The 27726-nt window shown below is 38.6% G+C and overlaps 2 protein-coding genes across 6 annotated transcripts; one reads left to right on the top strand and one right to left on the bottom strand.

Moving 5' to 3' along the window:
- Positions 1 to 1084: 1084 nt before the first annotated feature.
- Positions 1085 to 13504, top strand: LOC113056016 (bifunctional heparan sulfate N-deacetylase/N-sulfotransferase 2-like). 2 transcript variants are annotated; one of them, XR_003277642.1, is made up of 13 exons: positions 1085 to 2525; positions 4369 to 4456; positions 4543 to 4697; positions 4771 to 4956; positions 5891 to 6019; positions 6130 to 6312; positions 7376 to 7472; positions 8097 to 8220; positions 9439 to 9613; positions 9838 to 10008; positions 10851 to 11072; positions 11163 to 11262; positions 12244 to 12388. XR_003277642.1 is itself a non-coding variant. In XM_026222464.1 (13 exons), the coding sequence occupies exons 1-13, from the start codon at positions 1491 to 1493 to the stop codon at positions 12367 to 12369; spliced, it is 2679 nt and encodes an 892-aa protein (XP_026078249.1). In that variant the 5' UTR covers positions 1085 to 1490; the 3' UTR covers positions 12370 to 13504. The 2 variants fall into 2 exon arrangements, 1 of the variants encoding a protein (XP_026078249.1); XM_026222464.1 differs by having other exon boundaries at positions 10851 to 10960; positions 12244 to 13504.
- A 2016-nt stretch (positions 13505 to 15520) lies between these two features.
- On the bottom strand, positions 15521 to 26954 carry LOC113056015 (calcium/calmodulin-dependent protein kinase type II subunit gamma-like). Of its 4 annotated transcripts, none has more exons than XM_026222460.1 (9): positions 26923 to 26954; positions 26474 to 26559; positions 25141 to 25185; positions 24499 to 24553; positions 23215 to 23319; positions 20775 to 20850; positions 20332 to 20426; positions 19974 to 20220; positions 15521 to 18245 (listed from the first exon to the last, which is right to left on the bottom strand). In XM_026222460.1, the coding sequence occupies exons 2-8, from the start codon at positions 26507 to 26509 to the stop codon at positions 19988 to 19990; spliced, it is 645 nt and encodes a 214-aa protein (XP_026078245.1). In that variant the 5' UTR covers positions 26510 to 26559; positions 26923 to 26954; the 3' UTR covers positions 15521 to 18245; positions 19974 to 19987. The 4 variants fall into 4 exon arrangements, with proteins under 4 accessions (XP_026078245.1, XP_026078246.1, XP_026078247.1 ...); XM_026222461.1 differs by having other exon boundaries at positions 24508 to 24553; positions 26923 to 26953; XM_026222462.1 differs by lacking the exon at positions 23215 to 23319 and having other exon boundaries at positions 26923 to 26950.
- Positions 26955 to 27726: the final 772 nt, after the last annotated feature.

The raw sequence follows: 27726 nt of genomic DNA, 5'->3' as shown, positions 1-27726 counted from the left end.
ATGTCCCATACTGACATTTTATACTTGACGCCTCTTCCTTTGTGTGTACACTAGCACTCTCACACATTTCCAGTTACACCTGAAAGCCTATATCGGGGGAGCATGATTAAGGGATGGCATGGGATGGAGTTATTTTGGGATCGCTGGGAAAAGGTCTCATGTAGACGGTAAGGGAGATTTGATGATGGGTACATTGAGTGTTAATGAGGCAGGGGAGTGTTTTTATGTGCACGTGTATGTGTGTGTGTTTACGTGTGTCGTCTAATGGAAAAATCAGAAGATGGCTTGCCTACATTACTCTCTCTGTGGAGATACTGTGTGGCCCCTTCTTGTCTGTCTTGGCCCCTGGGATGAGGAGAGGCTGGAGTTTTGCACCGGAGTTTCAGCGGTTAGGGGAGTGCATGGTACAGTTCAGATAGCAACACGACTCCTTTCTAAAATTCCCACGTTTATTTTGTGACTCTTTATGTGAGTATTTGTGTACTGGGTGGATTACCTTTTTATGGTGTCCTTTTTATGCATGAGTGTATACCTAGAGTTTATCCAGAGTCTAGATGTTGTAAAAATGTCTCGTCTTAATATCATTGATGGATTAGTTTACCATCAATGAGTGTGCTACATGTATATCTTAACCCTTTTCTTAATAATGTGACAGCTTGTAAGGTTGTACACCAATTTCACTGTGAATGTGGACTTCTAAACTAATGTGTTTTGGTCTCTTGCATTGTCTAGTTTTTAAAATAAGTGGATTATTGTATGGTTCTGACTGAGCATATTCTGCATGTAAACTTTTTTTTTTATATTACAAATGTTGTTCTAAGGCAGCATGACTTTCTTCCATGAAGTACAAACAGAAATGTATTCTTTTCTCTTTTCCTTGCAATTAAAATCTGTCGGGGCTGGAGGTGCGTGATGCTTTTTTACCCTCCTTTTTTTTAAAGCTGTAATCTGGCTCTTATTTTTGACAACTAACGTCGACTTTTCAGGACTGCAAGTTGTGCGAAAATCTGGGCAAAGGTTGTGCAGTGTTTTCCAGTCTTATGTTATACAGGCTTAATTCTGATCCTTCTAACCTTGTCATTTTGTGCTTTTCCGCATACTTTGTTTCTCTTTCAGGATGGACAGGCGGATCTGCTAGATGATGTTCCTCTCATGCCTTGTTTGTTCAAGCAGATACATGAAGCGACAGAAGGATTTGAGCCAAAGTAACAACACTCAGAAGACCAAACAAATCACATGATGCCGGCAGCTACCTACGTATAGGGTTGATATATGGACGAGAGGAGTAAGATACAAAAAGAGAGACACCGAAGCGGCGATTCCGTCGCAGTCTATGTGGGCCATGGTGACCTAGAGTCAATAGTCGTTTCCTGGCAGGACAACTTCATTCCAGTTTAATCCCTGCTGGTTCTCTTTTTTTTTTCTACCTCCCTACCAGAGTGAGGTGCCACCCTCTCTCGGTTCCTGCCTTCCACTTGGCCAAGATAGCTATGGCTGGAGTTAGGAAGTTGGCACGAGTAGTCAGGCACCAAGGTCTCCACCGCCTGATCCTTGCACTCATCCTCTTCTGTCTACTCTCCATGGCCTACTTGGCTTATCACGTAAGTGCTGGACCCAAGATCAAGGAGGCCCCTGTGCCGTTACCACTGGGAGACTGTGTAGCTACGTCGTCAGTTGGTGGCGGAAAAAGGACTCCACTGTTCCTGCCATCGCAGGTCAGTCAGCGGCGACACTCAGTGAGGACAGCAGACACCTCTCGGACGGAGCCTGTGGTGTTACTCTTTGTGGAAAGCATCTACTCCCAACTCGGACAAGAGATCGTTGCCATTTTAGAGTCAAGCCGCTTTCATTACCACACTGAAATTGCACCGGGGAAGGGGGACATGCCTTCTCTGGCCTGGCGAGGTCGAGGAAGATACACGCTCATTGTCTATGAGAATCTGCTCAAGTACGTCAACTTGGACTCATGGAACCGCCAGTTACTGGACAAATACTGCCAGGACTATGGAGTGGGAATCATTGGCTTCTATAAGGCAAATGAAAACTCCCCATCTAGCGCTCAGCTTAGAGGCTTCCCTCTGTTCTTGCGTTCAAACCTGCCACTTTGGGATTACAGAGTCAACCCTGCTGCCCCCCTACTCTACATCACCAAACCTAATGAGCTGGAACCTGGCCCTTTACCTGCAGACAACTGGACCACCTTCCTGTCCAACCACAGTACTTATGAGCCTGTGCTGTTAGCTAGCCCCAGACCAGCAGAACCCAATCAGCTCCCAACACACTCACACCAACAGAGAGCACTGCTGGCCACGGTTATGCAGGACCTAGGCCTTCGCGATGGGATCCAGCGGGTGTTCTTTGGAGGTAGCTTGTCTTTTTGGCTGCACAAGCTGCTGTTCGTGGATGCCGTAGGTTATTTAACTGGCAGAAGGCTCAGCCTCTCGTTGGACAGATTTTTGCTTGTGGATGTGGATGACATTTTTGTCGGGAAGGAGGGGACACGCATGAAAGTGGCAGATGTTGAGGTACAAACCTTAAAAAGTTATTGGATATACTTGTTTACTAAAACTACCATCACTGTTAAAATGTTAAATGCTATTTTTTTTAAAGATTTCAGCTTTGCTGTGCTTCGCAATTTGGTCATAATGTTTCTGATTATAAAAGAACATGACTTTTTAGCACCTAAAATTTCAGTAATAATGTTTTAAATGTTAAACCATAAAAAGTCAATTGATTGGCTTGTTGAGGTGTGCTATTATTTTTTATGATAGCAGATTTAACATTTATTATTGTTTCCCCCATGGTAGCCGATAAAAAAACTATCCCCATGAACGTGCACTGAACCAAAGAATTCAGTCATTTCTAGAGATTGGAATATCATGGAGACTTGTGGGTGACTGTTTTGAATTGAGTCAGTGTGCAACCACCTAGAAACTGCTCGGATTACCCTAGAAACAGACAAAACCACATCGAACATCCTAGCAACCACCATTTACATTTTTATGAGAAAATGTACAAATAAATAAATAAATCAAATAGATTGTTTATATGAAATCATCAGTTTGTGGGGTTGATAGGGAATGAATCCTTCAATCAGACCTGACCCAGTTTGTCTTTCATCAAAGGTATCTTTTGTTTGAATAATCCAAACTCTTTATTCTCAGAGCTTCTCTCTGACTGCCGTCACACTCCCAGAGCTCCTCCATGACTGAATTGAAGCTAATGAATTAGCACACTTAATACGGATCAGGGAGATGTATTCTCTCTCTGCCGTTGTTTGTAGAGCCGTGATTATTGTGCAAGAGGGAGAGCTTGTTTGTAATGCAATGGAGCATGGCATTCTTCTTCTTTCACCCCTCTTCTTATCTCCCTCTCTCTCTCTCTTTCACGCTCCCTCTCTCTTCCATCTCCTGAGAGCGAAAGAAGGCTCTCGCTGAAGGCTAGCATGGGGCTAATTAGACTGGCTTACTTTTTAATTTGAGCAGATAAGTTCTCATAGGGGGTTCTGTGTGGCCCACCACACCAAAATCAATGTCATGCCCGATGTTTTCAGTTTCACATTTCTCTTTTATTTTTCTCTCTTTCCCTTGCTTTTTTCCCCAGGTAAGAGCTATTTTCATCTTTTGTTCTATCCTTATTTCTTCTCACCTTTTATCGTCCTTGCCTTTCTGCCCTCTTTTATCTACCTTTTCTCCAACCTGCATCTGTATAATGTCAAAATAATATACTTAATATAACTAGGACTGCATGGTTTGCTGGTGGAAACCCTATGGTCAAACCTGAAACTTTCGTGGGGAGTCGTGGCCTATTGGTTAGAGAGTTTGACTCCTAACCCTAGGGTTGTGGGTTTGAATCTCGGGCTGGCAATACCATGACTTAGGTGCCCCTGAGCAAGGCATCGACCCCCCAACTGCTCCCCGGGCGCCGCAGCATAAATGACTGCTCTGGGTGTGTGTTCAAAGTGTGTGTGTGTGTTCACTGCTCTGTGTGTGTGCACTTTGGATGGGTTAAATGCAGAGCACGAATTCTGAGTATGGGTCACCATACTTGGCTGAATGTCACTTTATACTATGCTAAATATATTTGTGTGGCTATCAGGACCACTTTATTATCTAAACTTAAGGGGAAAAAAAACACTTGAGTGATGTGAAAAAGGGCAAAATGGGTCCAAATCGAGTTAAATGTTTTTGCAAGATGTCATCAATGACTTGTATTGTGATATTCATTCTGCCCACTCTTAGTTGTAACTTACAGTGGGTTCATATACCCCAAAATAATAATGCACATGTTCTATTTTATTTAGACAATATATGGTTGATATGTTTGACCCAGTTGAAATGTTTTTTTTTTTTAATTCCTCCTCACTAGGCGCTGCTTCACACACAAAATAAACTCCGTTCTCTGGTACCTAATTTCACCTTCAACCTGGGATTCTCTGGCAAGTTTTTTCATACAGGTATGATGGAGCTGATGTTATGTGAGTTATAAAACTCTCACCACCTTCACACGCTCATTCATTCTCTTTCTGCTCTTGTTCTTCAGGTACAGATGAGGAAGATGAGGGTGATGACACACTGCTCAGACACCGGCAGGAGTTCTGGTGGTTCCCGCACATGTGGAGTCACATGCAGCCTCATCTCTTCCACAACGTCAGCGTACTCGCAGAACAGATGAGACTTAATAAACAGTTTGCATTGGTCAGCATCTGCCCTGATGCATGCCAAAAAATGTTGTTGAATTTTTGATTCTGAATAGTTTGGTCTCTTTCAGGAGCATGGGATCCCTACAGACATGGGTTACGCTGTAGCCCCCCATCACTCAGGTGTGTACCCTGTGCACAGTCAGCTTTATGAGGCCTGGAAGACCATATGGGGCATCAAGGTAACCAGCACAGAAGAGTATCCTCATCTCAGGCCTGCACGCTACCGCAGGGGCTTCATTCACAACAGCATACAGGTGGGAACTCAAGTTTAGCTATCTCCAATCAAACATGTTTCATGGGGCAGTTACGAAGTTGTTTGTGTGCAAGACTGATTGCAACAGAATGCAGCAGTCACGGGTGCGTTTTAAAAGTGCTATGGTTAAATGCTCATTGCTCAAAAAACAAAACAAACAAAAAAACTGTGATGCAATGTATAAAGACATCCATCTGAATGCAGGTGCTTTTAAAGGAGATTAATTTAAAGACGTGTGTAATGATTGCTGTCTAACAGCTAATGCATGCAGCACGCTGTCAAAAATGGCAGGTATTAATGTGTCAATTATAAACTGTTACGCTTCTGTCTTTTGGGCATGCTGACACCTTAATTCAGAGCGAATGGATTGGTATCTTTCCTTGCAGTGGACTATCTTTTTAAAAATACTGGTATCACTTTACATTAATGTTTAATTATATCAAAATTTGTTAATTCATTAAGTATCATAGACTTATCATAGAGAAAAAGATCAATGGTCAAATTGTTTGGAATAATAACATTTTTTTTTTATAAAATAATTCAGTAATATTTTGAAATATTATTGCAATTGCAGCATTTATATTTAAATATATTTAGAACTTTAAAATGCATTCATATGAAGGCAAAGCTGTACTCGTGCTGTGTCACATGATCCCTCAGAAATCATTGCAATATGATGATAGCTTCTCAATTATTATTATTGGGGCTCAGTTACTAATAATATTTTTATTATTATAAACATAGAAGTTTTTGTTTTCTAATGTTTTTGTGGAAACCATGATAATTTTTTAATGCATGAGACCATTGCATTAACTAATTTGAACAAATCGGGTATTTTGTAAAGTTAACAAAATGGCTTTCATATTTTCCATGAAATATTGTGAATAGAAGAAAATAAGTCCCAAGATTGCTCTCATTTTTGTTTTGTGTATCAGGTTCTTCCCCGGCAGACCTGTGGGCTTTTCACACATACCATCTTCTATAAAGATTATCCAGGAGGCCCTCAGGAACTAGACAAGAGCATCCGTGGAGGAGAGCTGTTCCTTACAGTTCTGCTCAATCCGGTTAGTGACACACACGCAAAGACACACTAGCCCAAACACCTAAAATAATGGTGTAATATGACAAACATTGTCTTTTTGACCTACTTGTCCCTGTCCTCTCCCATGGCTAGGTTAGTATATTCATGACTCACCTGTCAAATTATGGCAACGACCGGCTGGGCCTGTACACCTTTGAGTCACTGGTGAGGTTTGTGCAGTGCTGGACTCACCTGCGCCTGCAGACACTGCCCCCCGTCCGCCTCGCTCACAAATACTTCCAGATTTTCCCTGATGAGAGAGACCCCTTGTGGCAGGTTTGTGCAATCACATTTTCATGGTTCTCACTGGGTGAATCTCACAGAGGCTGCCAAAGACGTCATATTTTGCCTCAAACATCAACAATAAAGTGATTTTATTTTAAATATTAAAATAAAATGTAATTCTAAATTATTTAGCATGTAATTAAAACCAACGTTGGTTATAAACAATTATTTATTTAAATATTTTTATAAAAATTATTATTAAAATTATTCAATATAATTCTCATCAGGGAATATATATTTATTTATTTATTTAGTACCGACCTGAATAGGATATTTCACCTAAAAGACTTTTACATAAAGTCCACAATAGAAAATAATAGCTGAATTTATAAAAATGACCCCCTTCAAAATACAATTGATTCTTAATAATGTGTAGTTTCCTGGATGGTCCACAATGGGTTTTTTTTTTTTTTTTTTTTTTTTTGTGACAGTTGTTCATGAGTCTGCAAAGAATCTATGGGACCTTAACGATTTTTCTGAAGATCTGCGGGAAGTTTAACTGTTCAGGACAAACAAGGAAGTCATGAACAACTATCAAACAAACAAACAAACAAACAAACAAACAACAACAACCCAAAAGGGCTGTGGATCATCCAGGTAACAACACAGTATTAAGAATCGAGCGTATGTAAACTTTTGAACGAGGTCATATCTATCGGGTGATATTTATATGTAAACATTTTATATGTTACATCTAAAAACAAAAACAATTATGATGTTTACATTGTTAAACCATTAATATAATAATTGATTTACAGAGTCTTATACTTAATACATTTTAATAAATTACTTTTTTAAATGTGGGAGGAGCAAACATTTAACTAAAGTTTCTTTGTTTTGCTTACAGTTATTATTTTTCTTTACATTTTAAGTTTTATTTAAAAAAAATTCACATCTGTGACATCACAAATTCTCTGAAGAACCTGTGTGGATCCCCTGTTAAAATTAAAATGAATGTTTTCATGTTTAGGTTATGAACAGGAAATTGATTTAAATTGGTCTCATATTCATTTATGCTCACATTATAATCACAAATACTCCCCCTGATAAACAGAACCCGTGTCATGACAAGAGGCACAAAGACATCTGGTCCAAAGAGAAGACCTGTGACAGACTGCCCAAGTTTCTAGTGATTGGTCCTCAAAAGACTGGTAACAAAAAACCTCGAAATACGATTGTTTATTTAGTTAGTTTTTAAGCTAGATGTGCACTGTGTTGTGAACATATACCAGAGAAGTTGCTAGTCATTGAAACCATAAGAGACTTACCGTATTTTTCGGACTATAAGTCGCATCAGTCCAAAAATACGTCATGATGAGGAAAAAAACATATATAAATCACACTGGACTATAAGTCGCATTTATTTAGAACCAAGAACAAAGAGAAAACATTACCTTCTACAACCGAGAGGGTGCTCTATGTCTTCAGTGTAGACTACAGTAGCACTGAGCAGCATAGAGCGCCCTCTGGCGGCTGGAGACGGTAATGTTTTATCTTGGTTCATTTGTCTTAGTTCATTTCTCTTGGTTCACGTCAAATTAATTTTGATAAATAAGTCGCACCTGACTATAAGTCGCAGGACCAGCCAAACTATGAAAAAAAGTGCAACTTATAGTCCGGAAAATACGGTATATACATATTAATAATTAGCCAGGTTTTATGATGTAGAACATTTCATTCTACATACAAGTCACAGAACCGAGAACATTTGCAACAAATGTGATTAATATTTGATCAAAGCAGCTTGATGCGGTGGTGTTGTGCTCTTTCTGCAGGAACTACTGCACTGCACTCGTTTCTTGCCCTTCATCCTGCAATTACGAGCAGCTTCCCCAGCCCCGTCACCTTTGAGGAGGTGCAGTTCTTCAGCGGACCAAACTACCAGCGTGGCATTGACTGGTAACCATGGAAACCCCATCCATACCTCATCTTCTTTGTTCTTCATTTTCAAATCAGATACCAATTTTTAAAAAGCCTCACTCACATCACACTGGCAGAAATCATTTTTGGATCATGGGAAACGTATCATAAATTGATTTTTAGCGTGCATATTGTGTCTTAGAAAGCATGACTATTATTAATGCTTAAATTTATGTATCTCTGGATGAGAATAGTATAAATATTCAGATATGCAGTTTTGCATGGTAAACAAAACAATTGAATAATTTCTGTAAACTTTTACTGAAGGACTTCAAAACAGTATAGACAACACATACAGTAAATTATCAAATTTTCCTAGCATAATATTACCTATTTTGATTATGCTCCATTGAAAAATCACATGCGGTTTTTATTTAAAAAATTTTCACGGAATAAGAATGTCGATTTTTGAAGTCATATATATATATATATATATATATATATATAAATATATATATATATATATGTGTGTGTGTGTGTGTAACAGGTTTAATGCACAAAGAAAAATAAAAGTCAAATATTAAATGGAGTTCAAAATTACTTAACTTGCAGTCTGCAAAAGAGTGGAAAATATGTTCAGATACTCTATTTAATATTAAGTAGCTTTAAACACAAGGTATAAATAAATATGTATTTTTTAAATTTATAATTTTGTGTTGCTGTATGGATGTAGGAAAACACCCACAGAGCAGAAGACATTTAGGTCATATTTGCATTTTCTTCTGTCGGTGGCCATAATTCTAACCTTGAAATAAGGATTGGTAATAAAATAACACAACAATAATTCATACATGTGAAAAATCAGCTATTAATATAAACAGAACATAATATATAAACACTAAAAGTAGCTGTAACCTGGCTCAGAGGAAGACAGGATTCATGTCATTGTTGCAGTTTTTTGGGGATAATACAAGACAACTGAACCTCACAGATGGTTTTCAAAGACAAAAATGCTAGAAAATGTACATAATATCGGTCAGAATGAGTGACATGTTAGAGCAAAGCAAGCAGTTTTTGAAATCTGTACCCCAAAATCAGTACGAAACAATTCTTGGATTTCATTCAGCAAATATTAAGCAACTGTGATTTAATGCATTAAAATATACAACATAATTCTTAGTGAATTCCCCTTTTAATCTTTTATTTATATTGGATATTTTACATGAGTGTATGTTAATTCTGTGTGTCTTGTCTCAGGTATATGGATTTTTTCCCCGTACCCTCGAATGTGAGCACAGACTTCCTGTTTGAAAAGAGCGCAAACTACTTTGACACTGAAGTTGCCCCGAAGAGAGCAGCGGCCCTGTTACCAAGAGCCAAAATCATTTCTATACTCATCAACCCTGCTGACCGTGCGTATTCCTGGTACCAGGTGCGTTTGCATACACAAGGACTTAGCTGGTTAGTTAGCATGATTCACCACTCCTGCTGGTAGATGTAGCAACTACACCGTCTGATGTAAAACTGACTTTTATTTGGAAACCTAATACTTTGTTTACTGCCTTTGATGTCAGATTGATTTCTTGAGTCCTTTATAGCGACACATTAAATGAAAACTACTGCTGTTTATTTTCTCTTCCACCGATCTCTCTCTAGCATCAGAGGGCTCATCAGGACCCTGTGGCGCTAAACTATACATTTTATGAGGTGATCTCTTCTGGGCCTTCGTCGCCCGCAGCTCTGCTCTCTCTGCACCACCGCTGCCTGCAGCCGGGAGCCTACAGCAGCCATCTGGAGCGCTGGTTACACCACTACCAACCCAGTCAGGTGTGTACACACACTCACACATGCCTACAGCCGACTTCAGGAACTAGTCACACTGCTATTAGCCTAGCCAGGTGTGCACACAAAAGATCTGTCTCCTAAAAGAACTCTTTTCATCTTCATCAGCAGCTGTGACACGCTATAATGCAGCTAGCTTTCATTTCAGTCCTGGATGTTGATTGGTCAACCGTTTTTAAAACATGCCTAAATAGACAACACCGCTTCAGCTGGATACTGTCTTTATTACTGCATGGCATTTGTAAAAGCTGTTAACTTTTTACCGTAGTTGATCTGTTAGTGGAATTGATAAATAAAATAATGTTTTAATGGCATACAAACACAAAATCATTTTTACACACAATTTCTACTTGAAATTTGTGCTGTACCTCTTATGTCTTTGAAATCATTTTAAATTGCATTTTAAAATTACTGTTTTAATCCAATTTAAATGTATTTCTGTGATTTTTTTTTTTGTGAGTATTTAAGTCATTAGCAAGGTTTTTTTTTTTTTTTTTTTTTTTTTTTTTACTGTTTTAGCTTATTTTCATACTTTTTTTGTATTATTTCAAGTCATTTTAAGTAATCTTCAAGTCCCCTGGGAAGTTTGCTGAAGCCCCCTAGTGGACCCCTGGCCCTTGTTCATTTATAGGTTTTTACTGTAAACACTCCGTTTACATTATTTTTACACTTTTTACACAACTTTAGATAATGTTGATAAGTAACCTAGAATATTCAGACATTGTGATAAGTGAACCTACACTTGTTCAAAATCATCCCATAATGCTCTAGAGCAGGTGTGTTGTGCTGCATCAGTGTGTGTGATGTGTGTTTTCTCCTGTGAACAGCTGCTGATCGTGGACGGTGTGCAGCTGCGCTCCAGTCCTGCTCAGGTGATGGATGGGATTCAGAAGTTTCTTGGAGTCACACCGTACTACAACTACACACAGGCGCTGACGTGCGAGCTCTCATTATTACTGCACACCCTCTCACTCAGAGTCCAAGAGCACTACTATATTTGCTCCAGAACTAATCATCTCAGTCCTCAATTCTATTCCATGACATTTTAAGTAAAATATGTCCTTAAAAATGCATTTAATTGGATTAGATACATTTGATTTTTATTGGAGACATAACTAGGGCCTGCTCTCTGTTTAAAGGTTTGATGAGAGTAAAGGTTTCTGGTGTCAGAAACTGGAGGCAGGACGTCGCTGTCTGGGAAAGAGCAAAGGAAGGATATATCCAGAAATGAGCCTGGAGGTACAGCTTGCTTCTCAACATTACAGCTCCTGATATCAAGATAAGATGGATATATTGTAGCTGAACAAAAATAGACATTGCATTTCAATTACAGCCAGTGAAGTTTATAATTGGCTGCACACTTAAAGCTGATGGAAGAGAATGTATGAGATCTATTTTGAGGTTGTAGAACGAGTCCATTTGAAATCAAGTGGGAATAGAGCAAATTGGATTTCAAAAGCAACTTAAATTCAATCACAGAGTGCTGATCAGAGTGTGTTGCAGCAGTTGGCACATAAGTTTCAATCTTGTGTCCAGTCTAGTGTGTAAATGCATGAACAAAAAAACAGTTTCTCCTGGGTGATCAGTATTATTCAATCAGAGATATTTACCTTGTGTATGTATAGAATATAGAACTGCATTATGTATGTATAGAAGACTATTTCCGCCACATAAGTACATGTAAATTATAAAAATTTTAATTTTTGGTAAATCATGATACAAGTCCAAATTGACATAAGTCATAATTATGGCACAAGAAATTGATTTATGTCATGACTTTTCCTGTTGATTTTGATTTCCTGCGTGTAAATTAGTTTGTCATAATTTAACTTTTTGTCACATACATTTTTTCTCAATGTTGACTTGATAAATCGGTTATTTATAATAATGAGATAAAAAAAGCATAATGACACAAGTTAAAATTATTAAATAGAATGAGTATTTCATAGTTTTGACTTTATCACAAAATTGACTTTTTATCTCAAAATATTCACTTGTCAAAATTGACTCATAATTTTATCTCAGAAGTTTGACATCATCAATTGTTCAGAATATGAGATAAAAAATTACAAAAGTTTCATAATTTAAACTTTTTTTTTTGTCATGTGAATTTTTATTTTAAATTTGACTTAGAATTGTAATATATCTCATAATGTCTCATGACTCTCATATTCTTCCATAAATGTGTGTAACTCACGTATAGTTTTTTCCTGACTCCAGTCGAGGGTGTTTCTGTCGGAGTATTACCGCGAGCAGAACGTGGAGTTACTCCGGATGTTGAAACGTCTGGGTCAGCCTCTGCCCATCTGGCTCAGAGATGAACTGCACAACGCCAGCTGGAGCTGATCAGAACCTGCTTAAGGAGAACCACGGCAGAACCCTGCTCCACACTGGAGAACTCCGGGCCCGCGTGCGGCAGGAGCCAAAAGAGGACTGACCCCTCTCGCCCACCGTACTCCGCACAGGCCCTGATGGACTGTGCTGGCCGATCACGCCATCAGTCAGTCTGCATGAAGCCCTCAACCTGGTTATGGGAACTTGTAGTGGACGTTCACGGAGTCATGCATTTGGAAATGGAAGCGACCTGATTGGACAGCTTTAAAAAGACTTCTAGAGTGGTTGGTTAACTGGCTGTTTTTAAATGCAAATATAGTCTTCTAGGAAGAGAGGGAATCGCACAGAACCTCTAGGAGCATTTTGTTCAAATACCCATGAACGGAAGGGACTTTGAGAGGATTATTTCGATTTTAGTCTCAGAAGTCTTTAACTCTGCCAAGCAGAGAAGTATTTAAATATGTCATAAATGTGGCTACTTTTAGCAGGTTTTCTTCTTTATTGAATGAACTGGGCAAACGTTAAAATTCTCATTTTTGACTAGCTACATTAATGTTCAAGAGTTTGGGTTTAGTTAAGATTTTAATGTTTTTGAAAGAAGCCTCTTATGTCCACAAAGGCTGCATTTATGAGAGTAAAAATACTGTTTAAAAAAAATGTATATTACGATTTAAAATACCTGCCTCATAGTTTAAATGATTTTTAAGTTTTTTTTATTTTGTATTCATGTGATATCAAAGCAGTTCGACCAGTCTTCAGTGTCACATGATCAAATATGCTAATTTGTTGTTCAGGAAGCAGTTCTTCTTTTCAGTGAATAAAATAAAATCCTTCTTAAAACTCAAATCTTACTTACCCCAGACTTTTGTACACTAGTCTATGCGATCTGCAGATGATATCTCTGTTCCAAAACCTAGCAAGGATTTCAAGATACCATAGCCATTTAGGCAGGAAATATAATTATTCCGGTTTTTAATATAACTTGGTTTTATCACCAAGGAAGCACTGCAATGTATCATTTATGGAAAAGGCCATTTCAAAAAGCAGTACAGTGATCTCAGTGATGTTAATTAAAAAATTGATATTTAAAAAATCTAAAAATGTAAGTTTATATGTGTATATATACAGTACAGACCAAAAGTCTGGACACACCTTCTCATTTAAAGAGTTTTCTTTATTTTCATGACTATGAAAATTGTAGAGTCACACTGAAGGCATCAAGGGCTATTTGAGCAAGAAGGAGAGTGATGGGGTGCTGCACCAGATGACCTGACCTCCACAGTCACCGGACCTGAACCCAATCGAGATGGTTTAGGGGTGGGCTGGACCGCAGACAGAAGGCAAAAGGGCCAACAAGTGCTAAGCATCTCTCGGGGAACTCCTTCAAGACTGTTGGAAGACCATTTCAGGTGACTACCTCTTGAAGCTCATCAAGAGAATGCCAAGAGTGTGCAAAGCAGTAATCAAAGCAAAAGGTGACTACTTTGAAGAACCTACAATATGACATATTTTCTGTTGTTTCACACTTGTTTGTTATGTATATAATTCCATATATAATTCCACATGTGTTAATTCATAGTTTTGATGCCTTCAGTGTGAATCTACAATTTTCATAGTCATGAAAATACAGAAAACTTTAGGATGCTTAAGGATGCTTATTGTAATAGGTTATATTAGCAACATACTATCATCATTCACAAATGATTCCAATACCTGTGTTGAACTGATACTTATGTAAACCAGTCCAAATCACATCATCAGCGGTGTTCTGCATTCATAATTTTTTGAGCAGACAGGAAGAAAGCAAACTAGATTTTGGAACAGTCTAATATCGGTGCAGACCCAAAATGAAGCTCTTGTCTGGATCTCAAAAACCTTTTTTTTTTTTTTTTTTTTTGCCAAAATGAGAACTGCTTTATGCTGTATTGCCAACAAATGAATGTGCATTGTGTGTGTGTGTGTGTGTGTGTGTGGCAGCAGTTGGATACATACAAATAAATCAACAGTAATGTGATCCCGTCATGTCTGGTTTTCAATTTAAGTGGACACATACTGGGAAATAAAGGTACAGAATGAACAAGGGCATCTCGTTTTTCTCTTCTTCAAAGTGTAAAGTGAGGTGAACTAGAGCGGTGGGCATCTTATCTGTGTTCCTGCAGTCTACTTTATCAGCTGAGAGGAAGAGTAGAGAGAGAGTTTGATTAATCACTGCACAGAAACAAGAGCTTTGGGGCCCAGTCGCTCGAAAGCAGCAAGCAAAGCCCTTAAATAAGACTCGCTCAGGTCCACTGGGAACCACCACAGACAGTACACTGTGTGCTTGAGGGGAGAGAAGGAAAAAATAAATGGTGCAAACTCTATAAAGTGCCTATATATCTGAATGCAGACACACACCACTGATGCAGCAAATGTTGCTTGTATTCGCATATTACTTGGGTGTCGTTTCCTAGTACATCTTTACAGTTGGGCACCTATCAAAGCTATAAGCGCTAACACGTTCCATTCCTTTTACCGTGGAGGTACATAAGTATGCATGTACAATAAACAGGGGGAGGAGATTTTATGGCAGTTTCAAACAAAAAAAGCCCAGGTCTAATTCACAGAACATTAAACATGGACATGTATAGCACATGTCATGGTTATTGGTTCATTAAGCACAGGTCTTGTACCGAGGCCCACTAAAGGCGACAACCAGAACATTGAACAAGGAATGGGCCCCTTGAGACACTAATGCAGTTTCAAAACTATATTCTTGCTAACTTTTCTTACATTAATCAGCATTACATTACAGCATTGGAGAAAGCATTAGCATTGATGTACATGTGCTGCACTGCCATCTATAAGTGCGTTTCATTAATACGCACCATACAACAGTAAGCTACTAGCAGATGACTCCACTTAGGTACAATTAAAAATATATATATATATATCTGATGCTCTTGTGGCAGTCAAATGAAGGGGTGACCAAAAATCACCCGAATGTTAATGCAAACAACATTTTAAATCAGCACCAAACTTCTGAATCATATTATCATGCACATTATAATAATGTGCATAGATTAACCTTTCGCAATAAGACCAGTGACATGTATCACAGTAAATGTTGATTTCATGTTATTTTTTTTTTACATTTTACATTTGCACAGAGAAAACACCAAATCAGCTGCAGAAATGCTCTTTTTATTAAATACTTTCCAGATCAAGTTTCAATAATAACAAAGCTATGATGAAGACCTACTAACATTCAGACAAACACTTGATAGTTGTCATTTCATGGTTTTATTAAATGTATGATCATGCAAAAATCCAGCATCCATGTTTAAACTCCAAGTATATACGAAGCCCAATAGTATACCATTACAATGCAATAGATTTACTTAGAATGAGGGGAGCATACCAAGCAGAGGCTTTTGTTTTATATATTTTCACTATTTTCTACTTTTTTTGTCTTTGTTTTTTTTTTTTTTTACATGGTACATCACTTATATTTCCCAATGGAGTGATTTTCATGTCGAGATGCAAATACTATGAGATTTTTTTCCCTTTATTAATAAGTAAACACAGACAGTGGAAAAAAAAATATTTACCGAGAAAAGTATACATGCATATTCAGCAGTTTATTTCAACTGCGTCTTTGATTTCTCCTGTCATTGGACGGGTGGGCCAGAAGACTCATACGTTCGCCGTCTGGCCCAGGATTCAGACCAAGCTTTCAGGGGTGGGATATTTATTTCACTAAATCTAAATCTATTAGCTTGTGACTCCTCATAGCCATCTCAATCTTTTTCATTTTCATGGAGCTGAAGATGTCACTCATGTACAGAAAAAGGATGCATTTAAGTAAAAATAAAAATCATAAAACGTGTAATCTAGTTTGGCCAGGCAAGGCAGCAGTTCCCAATAGCACAAACAAAGGAAAAAGAAATCAGCGATTAGAAAATAAAACAAACAAACAAAAAAAATGCAAGAAATCAGCACAAGACATGAAAACAGCATCATCACATATAATCTAACAGCATCACTACCATTGTAAAGGTGATAAGCGCGTGCACACACTTACACACGTGCGGATGTATAGTCCTGATATGTCACCAAGCCCAGGGTGTGCAAACACTACATGTATTTACAGACCCATACAAAAAACTCATGTGTTCCAAGAAGATGGGGTGAACTCGTAGTTTGTTTTTTTCCACACATAATATATTGCCTAAAACAAACCTACACTAATATAGATCTAAAAACAAAACCATAGCAGTGACGAAAAGCATTCGTGCAACTACAGATGAACTTAATAGATGAACCACTCGTGACTATCAAACCATCAAATTAAAACGCAGTTTATGAGTGCTATAAAACCTGCGTAATATAGTTTGTGGGGAAATCTTAAACCACTGTGAATTGTAATCGTACAAACATTAAAACTATGATTTTAACATAACTATGGCAACTGGACGAGTTTGCGTTTTTCCCACGCGCTCCTTGTGATTGGATGAACTAAACGACATGTATTTACAGAGCATGTCCCCCCCCACCGTCACGAACCACGACTAAGACAACACTGAGGACAGGGTGAGTCTAACGTTACTAAAACAACGGAGTACTTTTACAATGAGTGGAAGAAAAGACGACGAGACTCAATCACAACATACTCGACTACTGAAGCTATTTTCACCATGATGTAGTTTGTAAAAACGACTAGTCCTCCTTTGAGCTCAGATCTGAAGATTCAGTCGCCGAGTTCAGAAACTGGAGAGAAGTTTATGTCTGACTATCACAGTACGTCCTGCAGTGGTTTGTCTACGACGCTAACAAAACGACAAGGGTGAATCTACTGGTCGGTGTTCGGTTGCGTTCGGTTGTGTTCGGTTCACTTGAGCTTTTGTTATACTAAATCTAAATGGGGGATACAATTTATACAAGTTCATATCTCACACACGCACCCACACAAACGTATCAAGCACAGTCAGGAACGACATCTTTTCCTAAACCTGGATGGCGAACATTTATATCTCCTTTAAATATTTCATGTATATCCTATGTTTATTTAGATTAACTTAAAAAATAAAACAGTCTTAAAAATTCGAAATGAACACAAAATACTTGTGTTATGTCAGTCCATGAAAAAAAAAAAAAAAAAAAGGAAATTGAAGAGTTCCACATTAACATAAGAGATTACTAAAACCTGGGCAGTACAAACCTTCTCTTAGACCCGGGTTACATAAAAAGCCAACACCAAACAGAAACAATCCTTAAAAAGACTAAAAACTACACTTTGGTTCTTTTTTTCGATATGAAGAACTTCTGAACATTTTCACTGCCTTGCTCTCGGATTAGTCGACCCCTTCCCTTAATTGATTTTGTATCCAAAAAGCTGCAAAGTATACAAGAAGGACTGTGAAGACAAAACTTGTAAACCTTAGCATTTTTTTGGGCACATTTTGTAATTTTGTTAAGTTGAGCACCCCCACCCTCCCAACTCCCGCCTTGGATTACTTACATATATGATTTTCAAACCGGATTGTAGCTTCTGGTTCAGCTAGTGATTTTTACAATATATCGTATATTTATGATTTCACAGATCAGTACTTACAACACCTTCTGAACATCTTTAACGGGCAAAAAAAGATGGTTCCGTGGGAAAAGGACAAAACAGCACCCCCATGTGGGTGTCAGATACATGCACCGTCCCTTGGGCGGGGCCACAGCCGCGGCCAGCTCCCGTTGGTCAAAGATTGGACAGGATAAGTGGTGTTGACTGTTGAACTGGATGTTGTCAGAGTTCCTCACTGGTGTGTCTGTAACTTTAAGAGCTGTCATCCAGCTGGCCTTCACGTGCCCGTCCAGCCACAAAGAAGAAACATTCCCATTATCTTGAGAATCCAGGTAAGCTGGAAAAAAATTAGGCGAAAATAAATTTTTTGTGAATGGAAATGTGCATCATCTGTCTTACTGCATACAATCATAAATTGTTTTTTATAACAAATTTTACTCCCTTAACTAGACGCATGAGAGATGGAGTCTATGGAAGTCTATTTGTGGCTTAAGGTTTGGCAGTGTTGCCAAAATTGTGATGTATCTTAATAGTGTAGCGATGTATGAAGCCCAGCTCACATAAAAGGACAGAAAAACGTACAGTGGTTACGGAAAGTATTTAGACCCCCTTAAATTTTTCACTCTTTGTTATATTGCAGCCATTTGCTAAAGTTAAATTTTTCCTCAATGTACACACAGCACAGCATATTGACAGAAAAACACAGAATTGTTGACATTTTTGCACATTTATTAAAAAAGAAAAACTAGATATCACATGGTCATACGTATTCAGACCCTTTGCTGTGACACTCATATATTTAACTCAGGTGCTGTGCATTTCTTCTCATCATCCTTGAGATGGTTCTACACCTTCATTTGAGTCCAGCTGTGTTTGATTATACTGATTGGACTTGATTAGGAAAGCCACACACCTGTCTATGTAAGACCTTACAGCTCACAGTGCATGTCAGAGCAGATGAGAGTCTTGAGGTCAAAGGAACTGCCTGAAGAGCTCAGAGACAGAATTGTGGCAAGGCACAGATCTGGCCAAGGTTACATACAAATTTCTGCTGCACTTAAGGTTCCTAAGAGCACAGTGGCATCCATAATCCTTAAATGGATAACATATGGGACGACCAGAACCCTTCCTAGAGCTGGCCGTCTGGCCAAAATGAGCTATCGGGGGAGAAGAGCCTTGGTGAGAGAGGAACCCAAAGATCACTGTGGCTGAGCTCCAGAGATGCAGTCGGCAGGTGGGAGAAAGTTGTAGAAAGTCAACCATCACTGCAGCCCTCCACCAGTCGGGGCTTTGTGGCAGAGCGGCCCTACGGAAGCCTCTCCTCAGTGCAAGACACGTGAAAGCCCTCATGGAGTTTGCTAAAAAAAACACCAAGGACTCTGGTCTGATGAGACCAAGATAGAACTCTTTGGCCTTAATTCTAAGCGGTATGTGTGGAGAAAACCAGGCACTGCTCATCACCTGTCCAATACAGTCCCAACAGTGGAGCATGGTGCTGGCAGTTTTTCAGCTGCATGGACAAGAAGACTGGTTGCAATCGAGGGAAAGATGAATGTGGACAAGTACAGAGATATCCTGGATGAAGACCTTCTCCAGAGTGCTCAGCACCTCTGGTTCACCTTCCAACAAGACAATGACCCAAAGCACACAGCTAAAATAACGAAGGAGTGGCTTCCCAACAACTCTGTGACTGGGGACACCTTAAATATTTACCATCCAACCTCACAGAACTGGAGAGGATCGGCAGAGGATCCCCAAATCCAGGTGTGAAAAACTAATAAAAAAAAAAAGGCTGTATTGGATCAAAAGGGTGCTCTACTAAATACGGAGCAAAGGGTCTGAATACTTAGGACCATGTGATATTTTCTTTTTTAATAAATGTGCAAAAATGTTAACAATTCTGTGATTTTCTGTCAATATGGGGTGCTGTGTGTAATTTAATGAGGGTAAAAAATTGAACAAATGATTTTAGCAAATGGCTGCAATATAACAGAGTGAAAACATTAAAGGGGGTTTGAATACTTTCCGTACCCTCTGTAGGTGTGTATGAATGGAGTGTTTTTACCTGTCCTGTGTGGTTCACTGTAAGGGGGCGGCTGGTGCCCCTGAGCAGTGGAAGTGGACGTTAAGCCACTTGGCGTCACGGCGATGCCACACGCGTGTCTCCTCCGACTGGCAGCTACGTGGGCGGCCCTGGCTGTCGATGTACTGCGTCAGCCGGATATATGCGATGCAGGCAGCGTCCTCCCCGATGAGATGAACATGAGGATTGAGGATAGTGGTGTGCACAGGCTTGTTGTTCTTACTCAGCACTGAAAAAGTAAAATGCATTGATTGCATCTGAATACATACGGTCAAAAGACAACTTATATGAATAATTATGTAAGGTAAAACAACTATACTAATAGTTAGACATGACTCACAGTGCTCAAAGTAGAACTTGTGGAAATCCATGCCCTCGACCAGGTTCCCCAGAGCTTCAGGCTCAAAAGAAGTCAGACCAGGGTCACAGATTCTTCTGTGGTACATAAGAATATAATAACAGTGTTCATATAACAAAAATTTATATAGCATTAAAAAAAAAGAGCATTTAATTTCAGAGTGAACATATGCTGTGTTCCAGATACAACTGGATATTACCAGCACTTCATGGCTAGATACAACATTCTCCCAAAAGAACAGGAGTCGCTGATCAGTCAGTCTGGGAGTTTATTCAAACTGACAATTTATAGGTCTGTTTGTTCATTTTTAATATAAAAAGTCACACAAAGCCTTGCATGTATTCACAGGCATGTATTTCTTAGTATCTTTGTTACAATCCAGCTGAAGCATGTGTTGCTGTCAGGTGCAGGTGGGCTGTGCTTACGTGTATGCTTCAAAGTCTCCATTGTTGACAGCCTCGATTAACTGCTCCGTGATCTTTATAATCTCCTGCTTGCGAGCTACTCAAAAAGATGAGGGATGATGGATGGAGAGGAAATGAAATGATAAAAAAGAAAAGCAAAGTTAATAAGCATAACATTCACCGTTTTAAAAAAAAATTTCTTATTATACTCAGAAGCCAGATTCACTTTTATCTGGAATGCAGGTTCTGGTCACATGACACAAAAGTTTAAAACTTATTTGTTAGTGAGTTTTGGTGCATAGACACCATGCCAATATTTACTGACTCTCTACTTTGAGCCGTTCATTATGCATTTCTGTTACAACACTATGAATGCCAAGAGGAATGTTTGTAATTAGATTAATCAAACAAAAATATAATAAAACAAGTAACAATCATTATGCAAACTCACTATCAATAAACTTTAAAGTTATTTAGCAGGAGATCAGACTTTATCTAACTCGATTCTAGCTACAATAAATTGCATTCTATGCCTTTCATGTATTAATCTTGCATTAAAACAGTCAATGATTGCAATTACTGAAAATAAATGTTAAGGAATTAACTATTTGACTATATTTTACTGCTGAATCTGCAGTCGTAGGACATGTGAACATACCTTTTTTCCACAGAGAAAACTGAAAAGGGTGTGAATATTCTCCCATTGCATAATAGGCCTTTATAAATGTGTATGTACATAAGCATTTGGATTAACACATTCTCCATTACTATACAAATAAAAATCAACCCAACAAGTCAACCTTGACTAATACAATATATTAACTGCCAACTGTTACATTGGATAGGATATCACTACTTAATTCTATTATTGATTTCCTGTTGACATCTTCTGTGTGTGTGTCCTTGTCTACCCCACACACTCACACTGAGCTGCGGACCAACTCGCCGTGATACCGCTGACCCCATGGGCTGAGGCACAAGGGCCAGAATGAGTGCGCTCTAACTCTGGACATGAGGCATGTTCTGAACTGTTCCATGCCAAGCGTTTAACGTCATGCATTGGGACGGCTGCAACACACAACGCTGCACACACAACACGGGTGATGATGCATGCAGAAAGAGAGAGAGAGGAATGCATGAACACACAAGAGTATGAAGTACAACATCAGACCCCTAAGTGAAAATTCTGTCATCTTTTGTTTAACCTCATGTTTCAAATCTTTAATGCTTTTTTACTTCCATAGAAGACAAAACGAGATTATTTAATGTACTGTAGCTCTTTTTCATACCATGAAATTACATTATGGTTGGATGCTGCTGGGCTCCAAAAATGTATCATAAAAGTGATTATGACTTTTTGGAGTTTCACAGTCCTTGGATACATTTGTATGAAAAAGAGCATGGTGGAAATTCAGCTAAATCTCCTTATGTGTTCATGTAGTTTTGGAACAACATACATTTTTACATTTTTGGGTAAACAATTCCTTTAATGCATTATATAAAAGGTTATACAGTTCAACAATATGGTAATTTTGTTGTACTTCATAAACAGTGTTACATAAAGAGATCAATTAAAAAAGAATGGAAAAGATAAAGAAAAGATTAAAATGGAAATCTGTAGTTAATTTGCAGAAAGACAATTTATTGGAATTTATGAAATAGAAAACGGGGAAGGTTGGAAAAAATTGTGAAAGACAGATGCTGACAGATGTTAAATGAAGAGAGAGAGCAGGTGTGGATGTGGTCTTATATGAGGTGTTGCAGCAAGCTTGGAAACAGAATCAAGTCTATTTTTTTCTTATACCATTCCTTTGTTATTTTATATATGTTCCTGTAGCTCAATTGGTAGAGCATTGCGCTATCAAGTGCAAGGTTGGGGGTTCGATTCCCCGGGAACACATGATGGGTAAAAATTGATAGCCTGAAAGTACTGTAAGTCGCTTTGGATAAAAGCGTCTGCTAAATGCATACATTTAAATTCAATTTAATTTATATATGGAGTATTGTTAACCAGCAAGAAACCGATTCACAAGTATGTAGCTTAGATGAGGGATATTAAAATGTTTGTGCAAAAAAGCATATTAATTACGAATTCTGAAACCCCAAAGGGGTAGGTTCGAGACTTCAGTCACAGGTTGGGAAGGAAAATGTAGGATAATCCGGTGTAGAACAATTAAAAGATCCATCTAGATACTAAAGGGCCATTTTACAACAAAACAAATCTGTAAATAGTAGTTGAGCAGCATGCATGGTGGGGGGGGGGGGGGTGAATACATTTGTGAGCAACAATTGTGACATTCAATACTGTTCTACACTGAAAGCAAGTGATACTATGATAGTATGCTAAAGGCTAGAAAGACTGGAGTTGTGGGGGGACAAAAAGGTCTCGACTTGAGGGTTTGAGGAGGGATTGAGAAGGGGATTGAAGGTGCCCAGGTGGTACGAGAGGATCTTGACTTACTGGCAGGAGAACCCTGAGGTGAAGCCAACAGAGCGGGCAGCTCTTCCCCGGCACTGCACTGACTCATCACGGCACTGTCACTGCTCGTTCCCTGCGCACTCTCGGCTGGCACAGCCCCAAAACCACACGCCACCAGGAGGAAAAACACACACATCTCTCATGTCCTTCACCAGCCGAAACACACTAACAGACACCACACCAATACTGGCACGTTATCATGACTAAATAGCATAACGGTCACGAAGACGCTGGATGGGATGCGTTTAGATGAGCTGTTCTCAATAAAAGCAGCACTGTTTTTTAGGAGCAGGACTACAGGTGATGATCCTGGATTTTCCAGTCGAGTTATGAGTGATGGTGTGACGCAGGTCTGTATCTATGGGTGTGGTGAAGTGGAGCCGTGTTTGTTGTGCTTGGATAACGGCGCGTTCAGAGATTGTTTCTCCAGGCTCCGCGCCAATTTCCTGTCCTCATCACCTAACCTCAGACGTGACAGAGCTAATGATAAGGCTCTTTAAGCTGCTATTGTCCGTCCAGGCCCAGAGTGAATAAGGAGAGGAAATGAATTTCGAGCTTCGCTCTTTTCGTGACTTTTACAAAACCTGAGTCCCTTGGGGAAAACAGTCCGGTTCGCAGCATGCTAATGAATTTACATGACACGGCACATCAACAAACTTCTTAAAAAGTGGGGTGAAAAACACAGGACACACACACAAACACGCACAAAATCTACAAGGAAACCTACTGAGGTACCGACAACTTACAGATGTGTGCATAAATATATTTATATATACTGTATTAACAACAAATTGTAAGAGTGATGTGACATAATAGTTGCTTATTAATGCCCTATTTAGATGGGACTTTTTTTTTGAGAGTGTGCCCTCAAGTACTTCTTTGAATACTGTAGTTAAATCTCTTTGGTGCATCTTCACTTTGAACCTTTGCTAACTTTAAACTAGCAATTTAGCTGTAATCAAAAAGGGTTGTGCCATCATGCATGTTAAACGTGTACAGCACAATCCATCTAACCCCGTCTCGATCCCCTCTACTATAATTCTCCTCCTGTCAGTCCGGCAGCGTGCTTTCATGGTCCTGCCTTCAAATCACAAAGCCTTATATTTTATATTTTAAACTGATACTGACTGACGTGACGTGTATATTGTTTAATCAAAGGCATTTTTGGTACTGTGGTAGTGGAGGTGTTCTTCTGACACGAGCACTGGGAGCTGCAATGCCACAGTTCTGGAGGCATGCAGAGAAGAGGAGAGAAGATCTGTGTACCTTTCCTACCTTTCATATCCTCTTCCTCGTTGGTGTTACAGCTCTCTGTGGAGCCCTGGTGACAGATAAGAGACAGACAGAGAATATACAAGACAAACCAAACATTAGACGTGAATGAAAAGGAATGAATACCATTATACACTTCCAGGATTAGGAACCTCATGATACAGCATGTTGTTGATTCTAAGAATGATTCTCGGTAATCATAAGGTAAACATTAATATAATATTTAACATCAATATATTTTAAATTATAACAACAAACGGCACAATTCAATTTGTTTTTCAGTCAGAGAGACTGATTACAAAATTATTCAGTGAATGCTCACAAATATTTTGCAAGTTTTTTAATTATTATTATTACATATTAGGATTATTATTATTAACTAAAACTAAAACCGTAGCCATAAAAAAATATTGAAATTGAAATAAACTACAAACTGAAATCAGATGAAGTATTAAAAAATAACAAGCAAATAAAACTGAATAAAAACAAAAATATTTTTAAGGTAATAAAATAAAAACGTTTTTATCCAATAAGGAATTGCAATCAGAAAAGATTTAGATTTATTCAAATTGGTTCAAATCTGCAATTTGTGAATCGCTCCCCCAATGCCATTTCAAATGCTCTTGAAAAATGTACCTTGGGGCCATCGGCAGGGTTGTGCACAACTGTAGTTTGTGGCTCCTGTAAAATTGAACAAGATTTTACATCATGATTAAAGTAGTAATACTCATCCCCAACAATCTGGTTGAACACAACGTCCTCCAGGAATACACACGCACACTTTTAAAGCTGCTGTCTTGGCTAAGACACAAACTGAGGATTTTGAGATCAAGTAAAAAAATTATGATCTAAACAGACATTTACTTTATCTGGAAATAAACACAAGGTTGGGGTTCATGACGTGCTTGAAGAACATTCACAGCTCACTACAGAAAACCGACCACACGAGTACACTCATAAAAATAATAAATGGCATGCGCACAAAGATTTAAAGATGCAGTTTCTCAAATTCAACTGAAATTCTGCTGAACACCAGAGGAATGGAGAATCATAAGTAAAAAATAAATCCACCTTGAAGGATTATATGCACTATATTTTTCCTCAGATTAACTTCCAGTTTATTCTCAGAAATTCTATGACCCAACCGAACCCTCCAAATAGTGAATATGACACATTTTATTCCAACGGTGGCGTCTGATTCCTTGTATGTGTCTGATAGCCCAGTGGTTTCTAGCTGTCCATCAGCACTACAGAGGCATTTAGAGGCCTCAGGAGGGGTCGGGGGTTAACTTGTGCTCTTAACGGATTGTTTTAAAGGTCCCAGGATGCTATTTGCACAGCTATTTGGGCAGTCGAGCAAACAAGCCCCATCTGAAGTGTCAATCCACTTTCCTTTTCTTAAACCTCCAGGGAACACTGCTAGATTCCAACACGGCTGACAGCTTTCAGTTTGGGACACTGCATCTTTACTCTGATTGGTTTATGCACTCCAACTCACTAAAATCCAATAAAATTAGTACTAAAATCCATATATCAATGCTATTTTGTATGGTAGCATAAAACGATTGGACAAATAACAAAATCTTGTTCAATGACTATATATTATACTTGTAATAGCAGTGTGAATACACCTACAAAGGCAAACTAAGGATAAGAAGAGTACAGAAGGACATAAACCAGCAGCTTACAGGCAAGAACAAATCACTCCTAATGACATGTTTATAAAACAACACAATTATGTGTACCAGATGTGCTTCGAAAAGAACTGAGCGGCCCCAAAAAACACATAAGTGGGAAAAACGTGCACAGGGCACAGAAAACTACAGGTCTGAGGGATGCAGTACATGCAAAATGGGTTCAAAAACTCCTGACATGCACCAAACACTATTGCAAACACTTGATCGTGTTCTATGGGAAACGGTCAGATGAGTAGATGGGTTACAAAGAATGCTGAATGTAGATGAGGTACCATCGGTGTAGAAGAGGCCGTGTTGCTTTCTTTCATGGCGTTCACTACAGCGCTCACTACACTGTTTTAGTGTTGTTTGTCTGGGGCTGAAATAGAGAGGACAGATACAACTTCCTTTTCAGAGAGATGACAGCAGTAGAGACAAGATCGGAGCCAATCGTCCTGCGAGTAAAGGTTTCATGCCAGACGTGGTAGTTAGAAATACACAACAGATGAATCGCATCCACCAGGAAGATGACTGTACGAAGACATCCATCATTCACACACTCCGCCAATAACCAATGGACATTCCATGGAACTTTATATTATTAATAACAAGCATGTTTATTTTAAAAGCAGGTAAAGGAAAGCTCTGGTAGAGATGGGAACCTAAGAAGGCTGCTGGAGAGATGAAAAGATCTCAATCTCCTGGACAAAAGTAAGTATATAAGGAACATCTATGGGCTTACCTTGACTCCATCTGCCTTTTTGTTGAGTAAACTTTTGCATGCTGTAGGGAACACAGAGAGACTAAATTATACTACATGTAGCGCGAGTGACAAAACTTTTAGAATGCTGCACATAATTCAAATAAATGCCCATATAAAACAATTAACTTACTGCTGGCTTGCATTCAGTCATTCATTAGCATACAGGGTTTGGGAGGCAATGCTGACTAGAATCTTTTTTTTTTTCCCACATGAGATATTTTTAGAGATCTATATATACAAAGATTAATCCAGAGACATATGAAGCTTTGGGAGGTGAAGGGAAAAAGCATGTATCTTATAATATAAATAAATAACTTGCTGCAAATGAAAATAATTAAGTTGTACTTTAAAGGGGGTCATATCTAGAGAAATCTATTTTTTCAATAGCTTTAAGTGAGATCATTTAACTACTACGGTCTGAAAAACGCACTGTAACTTCAAACTCAAACTTCTCAGCTGTGAGAGAGATCATTTATTAAAACTCAACCTTAGAAACAAGTAACTGCAGTTGGCAGAGTGACAAATGTCACAAAAGTGACTAGAAAAAAGAAAAAAAAGATTTCTATTTTAAATAAATGCTGTAAATTTACTATTCATCAAAGAATCCAGAAAAAAGCTTTTTGGTTTCTACAAAAATATTAAGCATCAAAGCTGTTTTCAACATTAATAGTAACTTAAAAAAGTTCAAATCAGCAAATTAGAATGATTTCATGACACTGAAGACACTGTTTTTGAAGAGTAATGACTGGTCTGCTGAAAAATCAGTGTAACCATCACAGGAAT

The sequence above is a fragment of the Carassius auratus genome, chromosome 37 (assembly GCF_003368295.1).
Source record: "Carassius auratus strain Wakin chromosome 37, ASM336829v1, whole genome shotgun sequence".
Taxonomy (NCBI): domain Eukaryota; kingdom Metazoa; phylum Chordata; class Actinopteri; order Cypriniformes; family Cyprinidae; genus Carassius; species Carassius auratus.
This window is presented reverse-complemented; position numbering and strand designations above follow the sequence as displayed.